The sequence below is a fragment of the Eptatretus burgeri genome, chromosome 17 (genome assembly GCF_056783735.1).
Source record: "Eptatretus burgeri isolate ZD-2024b chromosome 17, Ebu_testis_v1, whole genome shotgun sequence".
In the NCBI taxonomy this organism is placed as follows: Eukaryota; Metazoa; Chordata; class Myxini; order Myxiniformes; family Myxinidae; genus Eptatretus; species Eptatretus burgeri.
Window position 1 is genome coordinate 24,215,152 of NC_140977.1, and position 17,639 is coordinate 24,232,790.

The window sequence follows — 17,639 nt, forward strand, 5'->3', positions numbered from 1 at the left end:
TCAGAAAAAGCCATTGGAGAAGAGGAACGATTTGATGTCTGAAGCGATTATGGATTCCATAACCTTGCTGATGATTGGGAGAAGGCTGATTGGTCTGTAGTTGCAGGGATCTGTTTTTGCACCTTTTTGTGCAGGGCAGTGATGTTTGCTGATTTCCAAGCAGATGGCCTTGAGCAAATGAGAGGGTGAATAGAACAGAGAGAGGGTGAGCAAGAGCAGAAGAGCAGGCTTTGAGGACACGTGGGCCGATGCCATCTGGACCGGTTGCAGAATCCGAGTCGAGGTTTGACAGCAAGCTCTCCACCTTGTCAGGAGAAAAGGACACAGAGTCCAGGGACAGTTGGGTGCGACTGGGTAAGGTGGGTAGAGAAAGTGATGGGTTTTGGACACAAGATTTATCTGCAAACACTGAGTTTAGGCATTCAGCTTTTTCACGTGCGGTATCAGCAGTGCTGCCATTTGAGGGAAGGGAGGGGATGGAGGGGGAACATACACCAGAAACAGATTTGATTAGATGCCACCAGGATTTTGAGGAGGGAGAGAGGTTTGAGAGTTCAGACTTGAGATGAGAAAGATGTTGTTTTCTGGCTCTCCTGAGGGTAGATACACACTTGTTCCGAGCTTTATGGAAGGAACTGAGATTGCCCTCAGTTGGGTTTGCTTTCCTTGAGGCAAAGGCAAGTTGTTTCAGGACAACTGCCTCACCACAAGCTTCAGTGAACCAAGGGCGGGAGGAAGGGTAGGACAACTGAAGATGAGAGGGGATAAATCTGTGCATGAGGGAGAGCAAGTTTCTTTGAAAGAATTCCCAGGATGGGTTGATGTTGGAGAAAGTAGAGATAGGAGACCAGTCTATAAGTTTGAGGGCTGCTTGGAGACCCTGCCAGTCGGCTTGAGTGAAATGCCAAGCTCGACGGCGGTGAGGTGGTTCTCTGATAATAGCCAGAGAGATGTTCACTTTGACAAGGACGTGGTCAGAAGAACAGCAGATATTGTCAGGGAAATTTGTCAAAATCAGATCCAGAAGAGATGGAGTACCATTGGTTGAGATTCGGGTCGGGAAGTTGACCGATTGAGTCAGTCCTAATGAGTCGCAGAAAGCTTTTGCTGAGGTGCCATGGCAGGTGAGAGAGGTACCCACACCTAGCCAACTGGCATGATGACAATTGAAGTCGCCACATATGAGGAAGAGAGAGTTTGGATGAGAAGATAGAAGATGGTCCATGTTTTCAGATAGTGAGGTGTAGATGGAGTCATCACTGTTCGGTGGACGGAGCCAGAGGTATTCCTGGGGGTTTGGGGGAGTGAGAGCAGTGCATGGAGAGTGAGGAATAGAGTCTTTGATGAAGAGAGCAACTCCTCCACCAGGGCGAGGCTCAGGTCTGTCAAACCGGAGGAGGGAGTAACCAGGGAGAGATACTTGGGAGTCAGACACGTCGTGGGGGAGGAAAGTCTCTGTTAGGCAGATTATGTCTGGTTTGTCAGTGGCAACCTGTATGGAAAGATCTGAAAGGTTTGAGCGAAGGCGCTGGATATTTGAGGTCCATACTTTTAATGAAGAGGTAGGGGAGGAGGCTTTGGGTGCAGGAGGTGAGGGGGGGAGGGTGAGGGTAGGACAAGGGACGAGGGGGGAGGTAAGGAGTGTTGTTGAAAGAGTGTGGGGGATTGCAGAATGGCTAGGGGAGGGGGCCGAATGAGGAGGAGAAAAGGCTCTGTGGTGCTGGGGGAGAGGGGGAAGAAGGCAGTTGAGGATTTGAGGAGGTGGAGTGAAGAGATGGAGGTGAGAGGGCAGTGGAAGGAGGCAGCTTTGTGGATGGGAGGGGGGAGGGGGGCAACTTTGGGAAGGATGAGTGAGGGGGATGAATGGTGGGAGAAAGGTGAGGGCGGAGTTTTTGAGAGAGGTGAGAGGGAGGCTTGGAGGGAGAAGAGTGGGATGGTTGCTTTGAGAGTGAGGGGTGAGAGGAGTGAGTTGGCACTGAAGTTAGAAAAAAAGAATGGTTGATGGAAAGCGAGCATTCATAGCAAACTGGGGTTTTTAAAAGTTTTAGGTCAGTTATGCGATTAAACACATTTCTTGAGGGATGCAATAAAGGCGAATTCAGAGAATGGAGAGAAGAAACGCTGTAACAGTTGGATTTTTTTAGGCAAGGTATGAAGGAAAGGTCGAAGTGAGAGCAGTCTGTTAAAATAGTAGAAGAGTAGTGCATTATGAAACAGCAAAGAGTACCACACGTGTGAAAGAGGAAGATGAAGCATTATAAGAGATCGTTTTTGTTATTATTATTAATGATTGAGAGAGTTTAACAGAAGTCATGGAAGTGTTGTAGAAGAAAAAAATATATATATAATAAAAAAAAACGAGGAAGAAGAAGAGGAGATGAAGAAGAAGAAGAAGAAGAAGAAGAAGAATCGGAGAAAGGTAGCGGTTTTTTTTTTAAGATAAGAAATCGAGTGATTAGTTGGGATGGGGGACGTTAAGAAAGTGGGAAAGATAGAAATTGAAGATAATGGGGAGAAAAAACAAATAAACACGATCGTACACCGAGGGGAACAAAGGGTAGGCCTCAAGGATAGGCCTCAAGCACCCAGTAAGACAAGTTTGACGAAATCTCACAAAATAGCACGATTTTTGAAACAAAACCGAACGAGGAACACACAGCAACATGTAGGTGAGAAAATAAAGTTAAAACGGACAGATAACGACCGGAAACTTAACTTTGAGATCGTCAGCAGGGAGCCCCCAAGGAGACCTGCCATAAGATAGCCTTGGCGATAGCCAAGGATTCTCCGAAAAGACCTGGTACTGAAGGAGGCAAGTCTTTGTCTCAGATCCTTTAATTAAATATGGCTGTTAATGATCTTCAAAAGGGATGTTTTAATGAACCCAAACACCCAATTTACATTCATGCAATCCCTTGGAATTTCGTTCAGTATGCATGGAAGGTATCAGGCTGCTCGGTTTCATGGTTTTGAAGTTATGGAAGACACACACACATGAAGATCTGATCACATTTTCAGTCAAATTTATGCAGAAATACAGAAACTTTTAAAGGGTTCACAAACTTTTTCTCACTACTGTAAATGCGGCACAAGACTGCTTTTCGCAGATCAAGAGACAAATGCTTTTCAGGCAGAACGTGAAGTACTCTGCCTCACTTGTGAGCAGAGTTGAAGGTAAAAACACTTTTTCCCACTTGTTGAACTAACGTCCATGTTCTCTTCAATGCCATTCTTCACTCAAAGCTTCAAGACAGCCGTTTACCATCTCAGTTATCCCCCCATCCCTAACCATGATCTTTTCTACACCCAATAACCCTCCCACAGGCCCAAATTTTGCCAAGTTTCCAGTTTTTCCTTCTATATATCCATCTTGTTCACCCCACACTTTCTTCCCCACATCCCTTATTTGTCCAAGTCCCCAGCTGCTGGTGCTGCCACCCCCTCCCTTTCTACATTTGTTTCTTTTTTTTCCCTACATTTGTTGTGTAATAAATATTGCAGGTGAACTAATAATTTGTTCCTTTTTTTGTGTTATGTTCTCATCCATTCTGTGTTGTATGGAAAAAATATGTAGTAATTAGGGAAGAGGTGAAGTGGGGGGGGGGAATGAAAAAGAGTAGCTGGGTAAGGCGACAGTGAAAGAGGGACAAACTACAGCAGAGTTTGGGGTGAGATGGATTAACGGAGGCGGGCATCTCCACAGAACATTACCATAGACGACCACACAAAAGGGTGCCACATGTGCAAAGGTCATGAATTTTCACAAACACAAGGCCTGTGCAAAGTGTTGGTCAAACAACATTATCAGCAGCAGCAGCAAAACAAAATGGTCGAGAGGAAACTTTAAAATAAGAATGAACACCCAGATAGACTTGTGGACAGGCCAGATCAAAACCCTCATTAATAACTGGTTGAATAATGTGACCAATAGAGGCCCTTTTCCCTTTACTGATGATGCTCTTGCCACCAGAGCTACTGAGGGAGTGCTTTCGTACAATTAAATAACAATTTTGAAGGTTTTCAGAATTTAAAAAAGCAGTTTTCCGATTGTATTTCCACTGGTATGTTGAAAGATGACAAATTGATGGGACACACAGACAAAGGGGATTTGGGTAGAGGAGGGGGGGGAGGTGTGGGCACAAAGCGAGAAAATGAAATTTCCAAAGGTGGTTGAAGCAAAGCAGATGTAAAGGTTAGACCATTTAGAAGGGCTTTGACTCACCGAGCCACCAACATGACCAGGAGAGACAGAGATGACCAGTCAGTTCATAAACACAAATACAATGGCTAAAGCAATACATACAAACTCGGTGAATTTGATTTCTGCCACCTCCCAGCTATGTGACATTGCCTTCCTCCACCCCCTCGAGTTATCACCGGCACCAAGAACAAATTCCTGTCAAAATTGCCGGAAGAAGTTACAAAGCTTGGCTTTTAATGAGTGCCAAGATAACCCTTCGAGTGCGAAGCGAGGGCCTCTGAGCTTCCAAGGCTCGTACACGAGCAGAGGAACATCGGAGGACACCAAATTGCTGCTCCAGTCGTCGGTTTTCACCGGAAACCCTTCTACTCTTCTCACTCTTTCCGTGTAATGACTGTCCACGAGTCTAAAGGTTCGCTGATAAATCGCAAATTTGAAAGCTAAGGATATTTTTGTTCACGAAAAAAAAAGTTAAATTTTAGGGATCTTTTCCGCACTGTCTTGACAAAAACAATTCCTCATGCTACGAGTGTCGGCACAGACGTGCACGTTGCGACGATTCCGCACGTACCTTTGCTGCGATGTTCGAGACCGAGCTCGTCACATCTTCGACGAGCTTTCCTTCCTTCACCTGTAATCAAAAGGTAAATTGGCACTGTCTGTACAAACGATGATTTTTTCGATGCCAAGTTGAAGAGCTAAATAAAGAGGGAAGTAATTTCCACAGGTTTACATCACAGTCTGGGGAGGGCAAGCACTTTCAATTCAACACCCTCGTTTATTTATTTTATTAAAGTAACCAGGCTCGTCGAATAGACTGAGCATACTTCACATGTAGGAAATCAGGAGAGATCGATGTTATTTTTTCCATTAATTCCAAGGATATCGGTACACAACGGGCAAATCAGCTTAATGTGTGAGGATTGAAGCATCGATCAGTCATGGGTTCGGATGGGAACAAACCAGGCCAATCCTCAATTCCGTTTTTAAAATCTGTTTAGACTTGTGCTTTGAGTTGGGAGTTAATTTTGACCATTTTAATTGCACTGGAAAAACAAGGTTTTTTTGGGGGGAGGTGGTAGGCCGTATTCCCACCAGCCCCTCCCCCATCAAAAAATATAAATGTGAATGATTCATGGAAGAGCAGAAAAAACATGTGGGGACACAGGGTATCAGTGGGTATAATAAACCTCAGATAAAACAAGTGAGAGTTGTGTGTACCATTCTATATTGTCGAGTCGGAATGGAAGTAAAAGTGCCTCGACGCATCTGCTTTCCAAAACCGAGAATTGGAATACATTTGCCTCTTGAAACCACATCAATCACAACGCAAAAATATTGCAGGCGAACTAATAAATTTGGTCAATTCACTCTTCGGGTCTGAGCAGCCCGTCGACACGAGCATAAACACAACCCAGAATGAGGAGTTTTTAAAATTACAGAACGGGACCCATTCACAATCAGATGAAAAGTATTTGAGCAACATTTCAAACTTAAATTTTTTTTTTTTTTAAACACAAAACAATCTCTTTTTATAAATACATTTATAAAAAATTAAAAAGCAGATTAAAGGATTTGTGCTTTAACTACATATTCACTTGAAATGTGGAAGAAAAACAAACCTTCTCCTGTGCTGGTTTCAACACGACGTCGTTGACCGACTGTCCCAACTCTGTTGCCTGTGGGATGAGGAAAGATGAGGATTGTGACGAGAAGCGATCGCAATGGCAAAGCAATTACAAAAACAAAAAGAAAACGTCAAAATGTAAAAGCAACTGCACACAGTGCCCACGTCGACATGCCGCGTCAGACTGAGTGACTGTATGGAACCACATGCGGACGACCTCGTTGCCGTTTGCCAAGATGGCAACGGCGAGACAACTTGTTGGACATGCGCTACATACAGCGAGCTCGAGTTGCTCCGAAACAGGCTCAATGGAAGGGATCACCGCTGTCATAACGCAGGCAATATGACATGTGACCCAATGCAGAGCGCAGAATAATGAGGAATAAAACCTTGCGTAAAGAAAGGTCCTCGGGTTTACTGTACCGGCTCGTGTTTCTGCTTCCACAGCTACATTTCCCCCGTGTGAGCAAACGTACAAAACGGGGTGGGTGAGAGAAAGGAACGGTTGGGAAAAATTGGGCGCGGAGGTCACGCTGAGATTTGCAGAAGAAGGGGTCAGAATCATAACAAAAGCAAATTAAGGGTCGTCATCATGAGCTCAAACATGGCGATAGGACGGATGCAGGCTCGATTATTGTGAGAGTGTGGGAGGGGCGGAGTTGGAGATTAGACAAGGATGGAGGGAAGAAAGTTAAAACGAATCAGGAAGGAACACATGACGGGAAGGAGGTGGGCTGTGGTGAGGGAGTTGGTAAATGCTGCTGTACCTTCTGAGATGCTTGGCTTCCAAACTTAACGGCCTGCAGTGGTGAACAAAGACAAAGGTCACCATTTTACAAATACAGCAAGGTGCAAGTTTCCTAATTTGCCGATTATCAGCGAGGTTGTGGTCCGACGTAGTCATTTGAAAATCATCAAAAACATGTTCAAAATTGTCGACATGTTATCAGGACCTTTCCTGCAGAATTGAAGGCTTGTTGAAATTTAAAGATTTTATTTATTTAAAAGTTGTTTTTCTAAAAAATTCAAGGGCCAAACGGCCCGGTTTTCAAACGCCTTTTGCGAGGGGAGTTAAGATCCACGTGTACAAGGCCTGCGTTGGTGCCCGACGAAGATCACCCGGTGGCCAAAACATTGGATTACAAGCCTTCGCCCCTTCTTTGAAAAGGAAAACTCTGGGTTGGTTGAGTTTTTGCGATCTCAGCTCAGCGGAGCTCACAAACTTGGTGATTGTGGATCATGATCCCAAATACAAAATTATCATTCATGACTTGAAATGCAGAGATGTTCTTAGGGAGCTTTGTGGGCAAAAAAAAGAAGAAAAAAAAAAGATGACCATTTAATTCAACCAATTGGTGACAAAAGATGGGGGACCGTCTCGTAAAACTCACGCCCTCCTTAGCCGCTGCTGCAAACTTGCTTGCACTGACAGCAAAGGTGCTCCAGCCCTGCGTGACAAAGCACACAAAGTTCATCCTCGGTGTGCTACATCTGGCTATCAACATTACAGTGTAAACGAGTGTGCAAAGCTAATAAAAACACCAATGCCACTCAACTTAAAAACAACAACTAGAGTTCATAGTACACACGATCCCCTACATAGTGTGGTTTTATCACTAATCCTTGATGATTTTTTAATAGCAAATGAATTTTTTTTTTTTTAATGATTTTAACAATTGTTTAAAAAAAAAAGCAGAAGTTTAGTGCTATTGAAGTAATCCATAAGCAGTCTTGAATAGCACCCTTTTCAATCAAACTCTCAAATCACCCCATTGTTCTTTCACGCTGTACAACTTCACTTCAACATGGCACCTCCACATGTGCTACCTCAACACGACAAGAGCATATGTGAGGCACCTGTGGGGAGAGAGAGCGTCGGGATATAAAAAAAAAATACAGCTACGATCGCACCGGACCAGCCCGCGTCTCACCTCCCGACACTCGACTAACAGAGACGACCGCGCACACCTATACCACGCACCACCATCAACTATTCCGTTTGTCCTGTGTCCCTGCTCATGGAAGAACAGACCGACAAGAGCCATGGAAACTATTACCGTCTAGGTTAAGCGTGCCGATTGGGTTTCTCTCATTTTTATTCCAGTTCGCTTCCTGTACCCCATCCACATTGTTTGTTAAACCTGTTGCTTTTAAAGTGAGTTTCTGGGAATTTTGAGCCGCAGGACCATCCTCCAGGGTAATCAAATTCCCCTCAGAGCCGTATGTGCACACTGAAACCAGCACACGGACAAGTTAATAAATCCTAACCAAACCGCACTACAGAATCGCCACGCCTACGGAACGCCTCTGCTCTGCGTCTTGGCAGTTCATCTCCGGCGGTCTCGCGTCAACCTTTGCTGCAGGAGTCCTGGCCAATAGGGGGTGCCTATCATACAACCATCGTTTATGTACCCCGTTACTGGTTAATAAGAACCAAGTTGCAGCCAGGATGATGAATATCAACATTAAATAGACAAACTAGCATAGTTGCAGTCTGTGAAAAACAAAGAACCACCACTACCTCATGCAGTGTCAGCTCTTACACAGCTTGCCACAGCATTTGTCAACAGACTGGTACATTGGCTTGAGAAGCATTTCTTTCTGGCAAGATCATGAGCATCAGTCAAGCTTGAGCCCTCTGCGGAGAGGAGTCGACCCACGGACATGATCCTGGCTCAACAATTTCCTTCCCAAGGGTTTTACTAACTTACATTTAGCATTACTAACTAAAAAAAAGAAGAAGCTTGTCAACTTGCCTGCATCAGTAAACACTGATTGTTTGTAGTGGGTGGTTCTGTGGATTTTACAGACTGCAACTAAAAGCTACAAAACAAGGAAAATGCTTTTTACCGAATATAGTGAAGTCATTGCATTGTTTAGAGCATCTTCATCTCGTTTTTGATTGGGCACCGTGTTCCCAAAGCCCACGTAACGATTGTCCTGGCTTCCATATGCAGCACCGCTGAAAACAAAGAAGAATCAGCAACCTGCTATGCACACACCTGGTTATTGGGGAAAAGCTGTTTATTCCAAGCCTGAAGATCAACAAACACCTTCAGCTGATTATTAATGCTGCAAACCAGGTAAGTAGTTAAAGCAGAAAGTACTTGAAAATTCTAGTTATCTGATCCAGATCTACATCTTCACCAAAATTGAATCAATTCATCCTTGCGACACACCCAACCTGTCCACCAAGTTTCGTCTGGATCCGCCCACAACTTTTTGAGATATCGTGTTGTGTTGTATATCGGTCTGGCTCTATCTCTCCATAGTGAACAATTAGTTGACGAAAAAATATTTTCACGAAAAAAATAAGTGACCACCATATTCGTTATTGGTGTGTGTCTGTTGGGTAGTCGATCTCGTCGAAAAAAAAAAAATTCAAAAATTTTTTTTTTGAAATTTGTTGTACCCTTATTATCAGTATTTCCATCTGTCTGTCTGTCTGTCTGTCTGGTCAAGTGCTCCGTTAATACAATGGCGATTTCGATGAAACTTGGTTGGTAGGTTCATACCATGACCGAGTTGTGTGCAAATGAGAACTGTTGCTATGGACGATTATCGTCCATTCCTGCTTGCCGAGCAACAGGAATTTGAAATTTTTGAAAAATCATAAAAAAATTATTTTTTCGAAAATCAAAAATCGGGCCACGAGCCACTGTGGGCAGTACATTCAGCCATATTGTCAAAAATTTCCAGCCGGATCCAATGAAAACTGTCGGAGAAGATTGACTTTGAATGAACCCTGGTCGAAAACAATAAAAAAATGAAGTTCGTTATATCTCAGAGACTATGAGTCAGATATACATGAAACTGGTATGGTAGGTTCATGATATGTCCGAGTTATGTGTGAGAAAGAACCGTTGCTACGGACTCATCCGTTGCAGAGCTACGGACCTCTCCGTTGCCTAGCAACGGCCAAAAAACCTCTAAATGTGGGGTTTATTTTAACGAAAAAACAATCTGCAGCATTAACCCTTGAAGCTAGATTCATGAATTTTCTTGTGCTTAATCCTCAGGTCATTCCCCATCTAATGGGCCCATCGCGTCAGGTTCTATTGGGTAGGCGACTACCCATGTCCACCTACCGGCCTGTCTGTCTGTCTGTCCCGAGCATAGCTCCATGGGTTTTGATCCGATCCTGATAAAATTTTGGTGGGAGGTCTTATATCATGATCTAGTTGTGTTTTCCTGAGAATGGGCATGGTGCACCCATTATGGACGGAGCCACGCCCAAAAAACATGTGTTTTTATGGGGTAGCCGATTTCAATTTGCATCTTTTCCAAGGGGGTTTGTCAAATCTGACAGGGGTTTTGGTATTTGGTTAGCCCAATGGCACCTGCATAGCCCCACAGAGCTCGATTTTTCATTTTCATTCCAAGGTCAAGGTCACAAACTTAGAAAATTGCGAATTTTGACGTAAAAAATCCATCTTCTCCGAGGGGTTTGTCGAATCTGGCAGGGCTTTCGGTATTTGGTTAGCCCAATGGCACCTGCATAGCCCCACGGAGCTCGATTTTTCATTTTTGTTCCAAGGTCAAGGTCACAAACTTAGAAAATTGCGAATTTTGACATAAAAAAAATCCATCTTCTCCTAGGGGTTTGTCGAATGTGGCAGGGGTTTCGGTATTTGTTTAGCTCAATGGCACCTGCATAGCCCCACGGAGCTCGATTTTTCATTTTCGTCCCAAGGTCAAGGTCACAAGGTTACGAACTTAGAAAACTGCGAATTTTGACATAAAAATCCATCTTCTCCGAGGGGTTTGTCGAATCTGGCAGGGCTTTCGGTATTTGGTAAGCCCAATGGCACCTGCATAGCCCCACAGAGCTCGATATTTCATTTTCATCAAGGTCAAGGTCACAAACTTAGAAAATTGTGAATTTTGACATAAAAATCATACGACCGCCCAAACTTTGAGAGCTAGATGATAATATTTTTAATGCATAATCTTGAGGTCATTCCCCACCTAAAGTCTTAAACCATTTTGCTCCATCTCGAACACCTTGCCCGTGGCACCCCCTTCAAGTTTGTTTTTACGCTGATTTCATCAAAGTCTGGTTAATCCGAGGACTTTGAAATGCCATATAGCCTATATGACGTTATATTGTTCCTGGAATGTTCCAGAGGAAGTTTTGCACCAAAGGTCATAATCCTTGACCTTTGACCTTTAAAGTTGACAAAGGTCAAATTTTCAAAGTTGTGGGAATTGAACCGGGTTTTCGACCTTCTTCGACGAACTAACTCCAATAAGCTATAGCACATATCCTGTTTCCTTATTTTAATGTCCACAACATTGTTTTGTGATCTTTAAAGGTTATGCAAAGGTCAAATTTTGAAAGTTGTTGAACGAAACCGGGTTTTCGACATTTTGCAACTAATAACCTGTCACTCGTACCACATCATGTTGATCATTTTTATAACTTGGTCAAAAATTATCACTGTCTCATCCATGACTTCTGAAACAATCTACATCGTCAAATACCGCTCATGAACCATTGTCGTCTTCAGACTTGTCTATTTTAAAAATTATAGTAGTCGGATCCGGATCTTTACCAAAATCTAATCGGTTCGTCCTTGTCACACTCCAAACCTGCCCACAAAATTTCATCCAGATCCGTCCACAACTTTTTGGGTTATCCTGTACACAGACAGACAGACAAGCCGGAAGGCGGACATGGAGAGTCAATCAAGTCAAATGTAGTCGTTTTCGGCCGTTGCTTGGCAACGGAGGGGTCCATAGCAACAGTTCTCACACATAACTAGGACATACCATGAACCTACCATAACAGTTTCATGTATATCTGACTCATCGTCTCTGAGATATAACGAACTTGGTTTTTTAATTTTTTTTTCGACCAGGGTTCATTCAAAGTCAATCTTCTCCGACAGTTTTCATGGGAGCGGGCTGAATTTTTTTGTCAAGGAGGCTGAATGTGTTGCCCACAAACGATCTGTTTGATTTTTGAATTTCGATATTTTTTTTTGAAAATTTCAAACCCCCGTTGTTGCTGGGCAACCGAGGGGTCCATAGCAACGGTTCTCAAACGCGCACAACTAGGTCACGGTATGAACCTACCACCAGAGTTTCATCAAAATCAGCCTACGATTAACGGAGTACTGGCCTGGACAGACAAACAGACAGACAGACATAACGATGGAAAACCTGACAATAAGGATAGATAGATCGACTACCCAACAGACAGACAGAAAGGGGTGAAAACATAACCTCCTTCACCTATGGTGGCGGAGGTTAAAAAAAAAAACACAAACAAACCAAATTGGTGATTTTAGGTGACCGTGATCTATTAACCTCAAAAACATTAGGCCTCAGTGACCCAATACGCAAGCCATGCTCAAATTTCAAGTCAGTTGGATGGAAATTGACGATTTCATGTGACTCGGACCTTTTGACGAAATTATTAATTTGTCTTCTCCATCGTGTCATGATAAAGCTTTGTTGACAATTTGACGATAAAAGCTCAAATGGTAAAAAAATTACGGCCCGGACAGACATACAGACACACACACACAGAAGCGATTGCAAAACCCCTGCTGCGAGGAGGCGGGCTCGTTACAGGGAATATGCATCGAGATGGGGCAAATACGAAGGTGATTTTCCACATAATGTCCGTCAACTGCAATGCGCTTTTACCAACGTTGAACCAGACGCTGGATACTGACAATGTGAAGCTTCTTGTCACAACATCGAAACCAGTCACGAACCTTCGTCACGGCATTGTCGTCATTCACAAAGTGCACTCCATGCAATCCATCCTTTAGCGGGTCAAATGGATGGTAATCTGAAGGTGCCTTATCTGAACTATAAGCAGGATGGGGGAGGACGGTCCATCCCAAGGCCGCAATTGCCTCTCTTGGGTACAGGCTGGTGTGAAGCCGGGCGTTGTCATGGAGGACAAGCACCGCATTCATGTCTCGGTTCGCACGAGCTTGTTATATGCGGCGTTTCAGTTTCATTAAAGGCTCAACATACCGCTCCGAGTTAATCGTGGCACCCTTAACCACAGCACAGAATCCACAAGCAGGACGCCTTCTCTATCCTAAAACACAGACTCCTAACTTTATCCACAGAGGACTGCATTCTGAAGTTCTTTGCTGGTGATGGTAGTTTGGTGCCACTCCATAGACTGTCGCTTGGTTTTGGGGCCACAACGGTGAACACGTCTTGTCACCTGTGATTATGCACGACAGAAATCCCTCACTTTCGGCTTCATAGCATTTGAAGAGTTCCATACAGATGAATTTCCGATTTTCATCTTGCTCTTCCATCAACAATCTTGGGACCCAGCAAGCACAAATCATGGAGTATACAAGTTCCTTTCCATGATGCTTATGATTGCTGGTTTTCCAATACCCGCCGCTTCACACATCTCACATGTTGTGACACAGTGATCCTATTTAACGAGCGCATCGTTCCGACTCGTTTTCCGGTGTCACTGCGGTTGCAGGCCAACCACTTTGAGGCTAGTCGTCGATATCGGTTTCCCTGCTCTTGAAATGCTTTGTCCAACATCTAACAGTGCTCGCATCAATGGTAGAGTCACCGTACACATTCTTTAAATGCCTGTGAATATCCACTGGAGGAACCTCTTCCACAGTAAGAAGTTCAATAACAGTTCTCTGCTTCGGACGCTCATCTAGCGGAGTCGCCGTTTTGAAAACGTGGTGTGATGATGTCACGCGACCGGTCACAGTGCCCCTAAATTTAAAATGGTCGCGAGATACAAACCTTTCATTGTGATCTCGTTGAGCTTTCGTACGACGCTTTGGTTACGAAATGAAAAATAGAAGGCATTACTTTCGTACATCGATAAATTCTACACCTTCCTCCACGACACAGTCAAAACATCCATAAAGCATTACTGAGCTTAGAATATACAACTGCACCCAAGGGTTTATGATCAGGTGTTCACTCAAACCACTCACCCTTGATACGACAAGTTTTCATCATTCAGCCAGTCTTCATAATCTTTGTTGGTCGTTGCGGAAGACGTATGCATTTTCGATCCACCAAAACTATCATGAGGAATCAAATTGAGAATACAAGAAAGAAAGAAAGACAGCATTAAGGAGTGGGCAATTAACAGATGGTTCAACAAGTCAGACAGATTTTGGAACGGAAGCAGCACATCGTGTAATTGGCACACATCAAATTCAGTCTCCAGGGATGACAGATACCAGGCTGGACGGAGTGTTGGAGTCCAACTACAAAATTCTAAACTTGTCAGCTTTCAACTCCACTTCACTCTTACAAACTATCATCTTACCTCAACAAACAAACCGGTTCCACAATCGAATCACAGGTATACCAGCGTTAACAATGCACACAACGCAACACAACACCGAACGGGTCGCTCACAAAGAACTGGTGACATTCAAGAGCCTTTTACTTTTCTCGAACCATCACCAAAGTGAACACAAATACATTGACAACTTGCAGCCATCTTGAGCACACTTTCAATAAGTGCAGACACACAAAAAGTACCTGTGGCTTGAGAGAGACTGTGGGGGAACCCACTGTCGCGCTGGAGATGCATACTCATCCCACTCCTGCCCTTCAGCAAGTACACATAGCTGACGAGTGAGAATGCATTGTTAAAACCATTTCCAGTCAAGCTCGGCTCTGCAGCTCTCTTTTGGCTTGAAATAAGCCTTACAAGAACCCAACATAAAGAAAATCATTTTGTAATCCTTCGTGAATAATATAAGCATCTACAATCGATGAACATGCGCAGCATTCTACTACAATGGATATGCAACTACAAAATGGGATTTTTTCGCAGGAAGGACTCCACTCCATCCCTACCTTGTCCCGGTAAAGAGCAGCTGCTTTGCTGTTGTACTTCTCTTGCAAATTCCAGTTGCGGTCCACATCGTGGGATTCGAGGAACCGACGAAACCGAGCATTGCCTCCAGCTTTCATCTTCTCCAGTTCCATATCCTTCCACTTGTCCATTGTCACGGAGCGCACAAAGCTTTCAATAGTGGGCCAAAAAAAAAACAAAAAAAAAAACACACACGATACAGGGGAATGGGAAGACAAAGTAATCGGCAAGAAGTTATGGTTTCATTTTCACCGAGTGCTCCGATGTTCGTTTCAAGCATTCGTTGGGATCAAAAATGGATCCATCAAAAATGGAAAACGTGCATTTTCCGATTCTCAATCCATTTCAAATTAGTTGGAATTTAGCCTGAACAGACCTATAGTCATGTGATTTGGCCAAGTCCATCGTCACATAAAAGGTTCTAAGAGTTTTAGCAAAACAAGTGTATCGATGAGTTTAAGCATGAAATCTTATTTATTAGATTTCGTAAGTATATTGATGACTTCCGTCCTCTGTTTGTGTGTTTGTTTGTTTGTAGGCACGATAACTCGAGAACGGAAGAAGCTACCAATGTCAAATTACACCACGTGATTCAGGAGGGTGATGGCTAGTGCTGATTAGATTTTGGTCAAAATCGGTCAAAGGTCAACAGTGGGGTCAAACATCCAAAACATTCGATTTTTGATGGTTTGGTACAGAATCATCGTAGAAACTTCTGGTTTGCGTCGCTACCTTCTCGAGAGACAGCTTTTATTAGACAAGGTCAGAGGTCAAGTTGACAATTTCGTAAGTACCAGTCTATGACTGCTTGTCTATTTATTTATTGATATAACAGTTTGTGTTTGGCTTTTAAGATTATTATCAATGATATTCTGAAATCTCTCAGAGTACAGGGAGCCAATGAAGCATTTTGAGGATCGGAGTAATCTGATCGAATCGACGAGCCCGTCCAACGGGCCAAACTGCAATCTTCTGATTGAGTTGTACGGACTTGAGAGAAGCAGGAAACCTGCTAACAGTGTTGCGTTGTAATAATACAAACGTGGTTAACACGAGAGTTATTAAAAAAGGTGTGCCGACACCCGATTAGATGTTGAATAAATGGTTACGACTTCACATTTCCTGCCCCAATAGATTTGGTTGAAAAATATAACTCTCTCTCTCAACTGGTTTTGAGAATACACCTAAAATTTCAAAAACATCACTCAACAGCACCACAATTTTATCCTTCAATTATTATATTCATTATTACCTCCACCACCGAAGGTGGACGGATGTTATGTTTTCACCCCTGTTTGTGTGTGTCTGACAGTGAGAAGGATGTCTCAAAAAGTTATGGACGGATCCAGACGGAACTTGGTGGACAGGTTGGGTGTGTAACGAGGACTAATCGATTCGTTTTTGGTAAACATCCGGATCCGGTTAGCAGAGTTTTAAATTTTTATAGCAATTCTTCACTATTGACACATGGGGGCTAAAAACGACATGCAGCACAATATTTCAAATTGTTGTGGAAGTGTTTTGACAAAAGTATGTGGATGAGTTGGTTAGGTGACAAGTACAAGATGATTCGACTTTGATTTAGGTCCGGATTCTCATCCGGCCTATCAATGGGTTACTAAATGTGAACTGTTCAGTCTGGCGGAGGTGTGGAACACGACTAATGCATGCAGGACACTACTTGTCAACTTGCAGTTCAACATTACAGGCTGTTCATGCAAAAAGCAATAAATAATGTGAACAAACGACTCAACCAACAAATATCAAAGGAAATGACATTCCAGCAGGACAAAGGTATCAGCTAATCATTCACCAAATCGTTGTCAATCAAATAGTTAACAGGTGGTAGGCAGACATCCACAAATTTTCCTAATCTTGCTCTCACATTTGGTGCAATTGCTCTTCCTGCCAACCCAGCTGTGCGCGAGATTCGCTGCACATGTATTCCCGTCTTTTCTCGTTGGAGTTTGTGCAGCGGGTTAGTTTGTTCCCTCCGACCTCCTTGGATTTCCAAGCCGGACTGTTTTTTGATTGTCCTCATCTTCATTCCCGTCCAGCTGTGAGATTGGTCACCCTCTTCCTTCCTGTCCAGCCATATGCCATTGGTCACTCTCTTCCTTCCCCTTCAGCCGTATGATGACATTGATCACCCTCTTCCTTCCTCTCGAGCTGTAGGATGACATTGATCACCCTCTTCCTTCCTCTCCAGCCATATGATGACATTGATCACCCTCTTCCTTCCTCTCGAGCCGTATGATGACATTGATCACCCTCTTCCTTCCTCTCGAGCCGTATGATGACATTGATCACCCTCTTCCTTCCTCTCCAGCCGTATGATGACATTGATCACCCTCTTCCTTCCTCTCCAGCCGTATGATGACATTGATCACCCTCTTCCTTCCTCTCGAGCTGTATGATGACATTGATCACCCTCTTCCTTCCTCTCGAGCCGTATGATGACATTGATCACCCTCTTCCTTCCTCTCCAGCCATATGATGACATTGATCACCCTCTTCCTTCCTCTCGAGCCGTATGATGACATTGATCACCCTCTTCCTTCCTCTCGAGCCGTATGATGACATTGATCACCCTCTTCCTTCCTCTCCAGCCGTATGATGACATTGATCACCCTCTTCCTTCCTCTCCAGCCGTATGATGACATTGATCACCCTCTTCCTTCCTCTCGAGCTGTATGATGACATTGATCACCCTCTTCCTTCCTCTCGAGCAGTAGGATGACATTGATCACCCTCTTCCTTCCTCTCGAGCCGTATGATGACATTGATCACCCTCTTCCTTCCTCTCGAGCCGTATGATGACATTGATCACCCTCTTCCTTCCTCTCCAGCCGTATGATGACATTGATCACCCTCTTCCTTCCTCTCCAGCCGTATGATGACATTGATCACCCTCTTCCTTCCTCTCGAGCTGTATGATGACATTGATCACCCTCTTCCTTCCTCTC

At 43.8% G+C, this 17,639-nt stretch overlaps 1 protein-coding gene across 8 annotated transcripts in view; it reads right to left on the reverse strand.

The window, feature by feature from the left end:
- Positions 1-17,639, reverse strand: part of ARFGAP1 (ARF GTPase activating protein 1) — a 42,245-nt gene that overhangs the window by 13,041 nt on the left and 11,565 nt on the right. For 4 of the 8 annotated variants that reach the window (XR_015052768.1, XM_085861391.1, XM_085861390.1 and 1 more), the window contains 9 exons: positions 14,655-14,823; positions 14,334-14,422; positions 13,775-13,864; positions 8,679-8,790; positions 7,220-7,276; positions 6,596-6,628; positions 6,252-6,275; positions 5,824-5,880; positions 4,773-4,832 (listed from right to left, as the gene is read on the reverse strand). Coding sequence is in view for 7 of the 8 variants with exons in the window: in XM_085861391.1 (XP_085717517.1) it covers positions 4,773-4,832; positions 5,824-5,880; positions 6,252-6,275; positions 6,596-6,628; positions 7,220-7,276; positions 8,679-8,790; positions 13,775-13,864; positions 14,334-14,422; positions 14,655-14,823 (691 nt within the window). In the remaining variant the exon portion in view is untranslated. The remainder of the gene's footprint in view (positions 1-4,772; positions 4,833-5,823; positions 5,881-6,251; positions 6,276-6,595; positions 6,629-7,219; positions 7,277-8,678; positions 8,791-13,774; positions 13,865-14,333; positions 14,423-14,654; positions 14,824-17,639) is intronic. The other 4 variants (XM_085861393.1, XM_085861392.1, XM_085861394.1 and 1 more) reach the window with 3 other exon arrangements.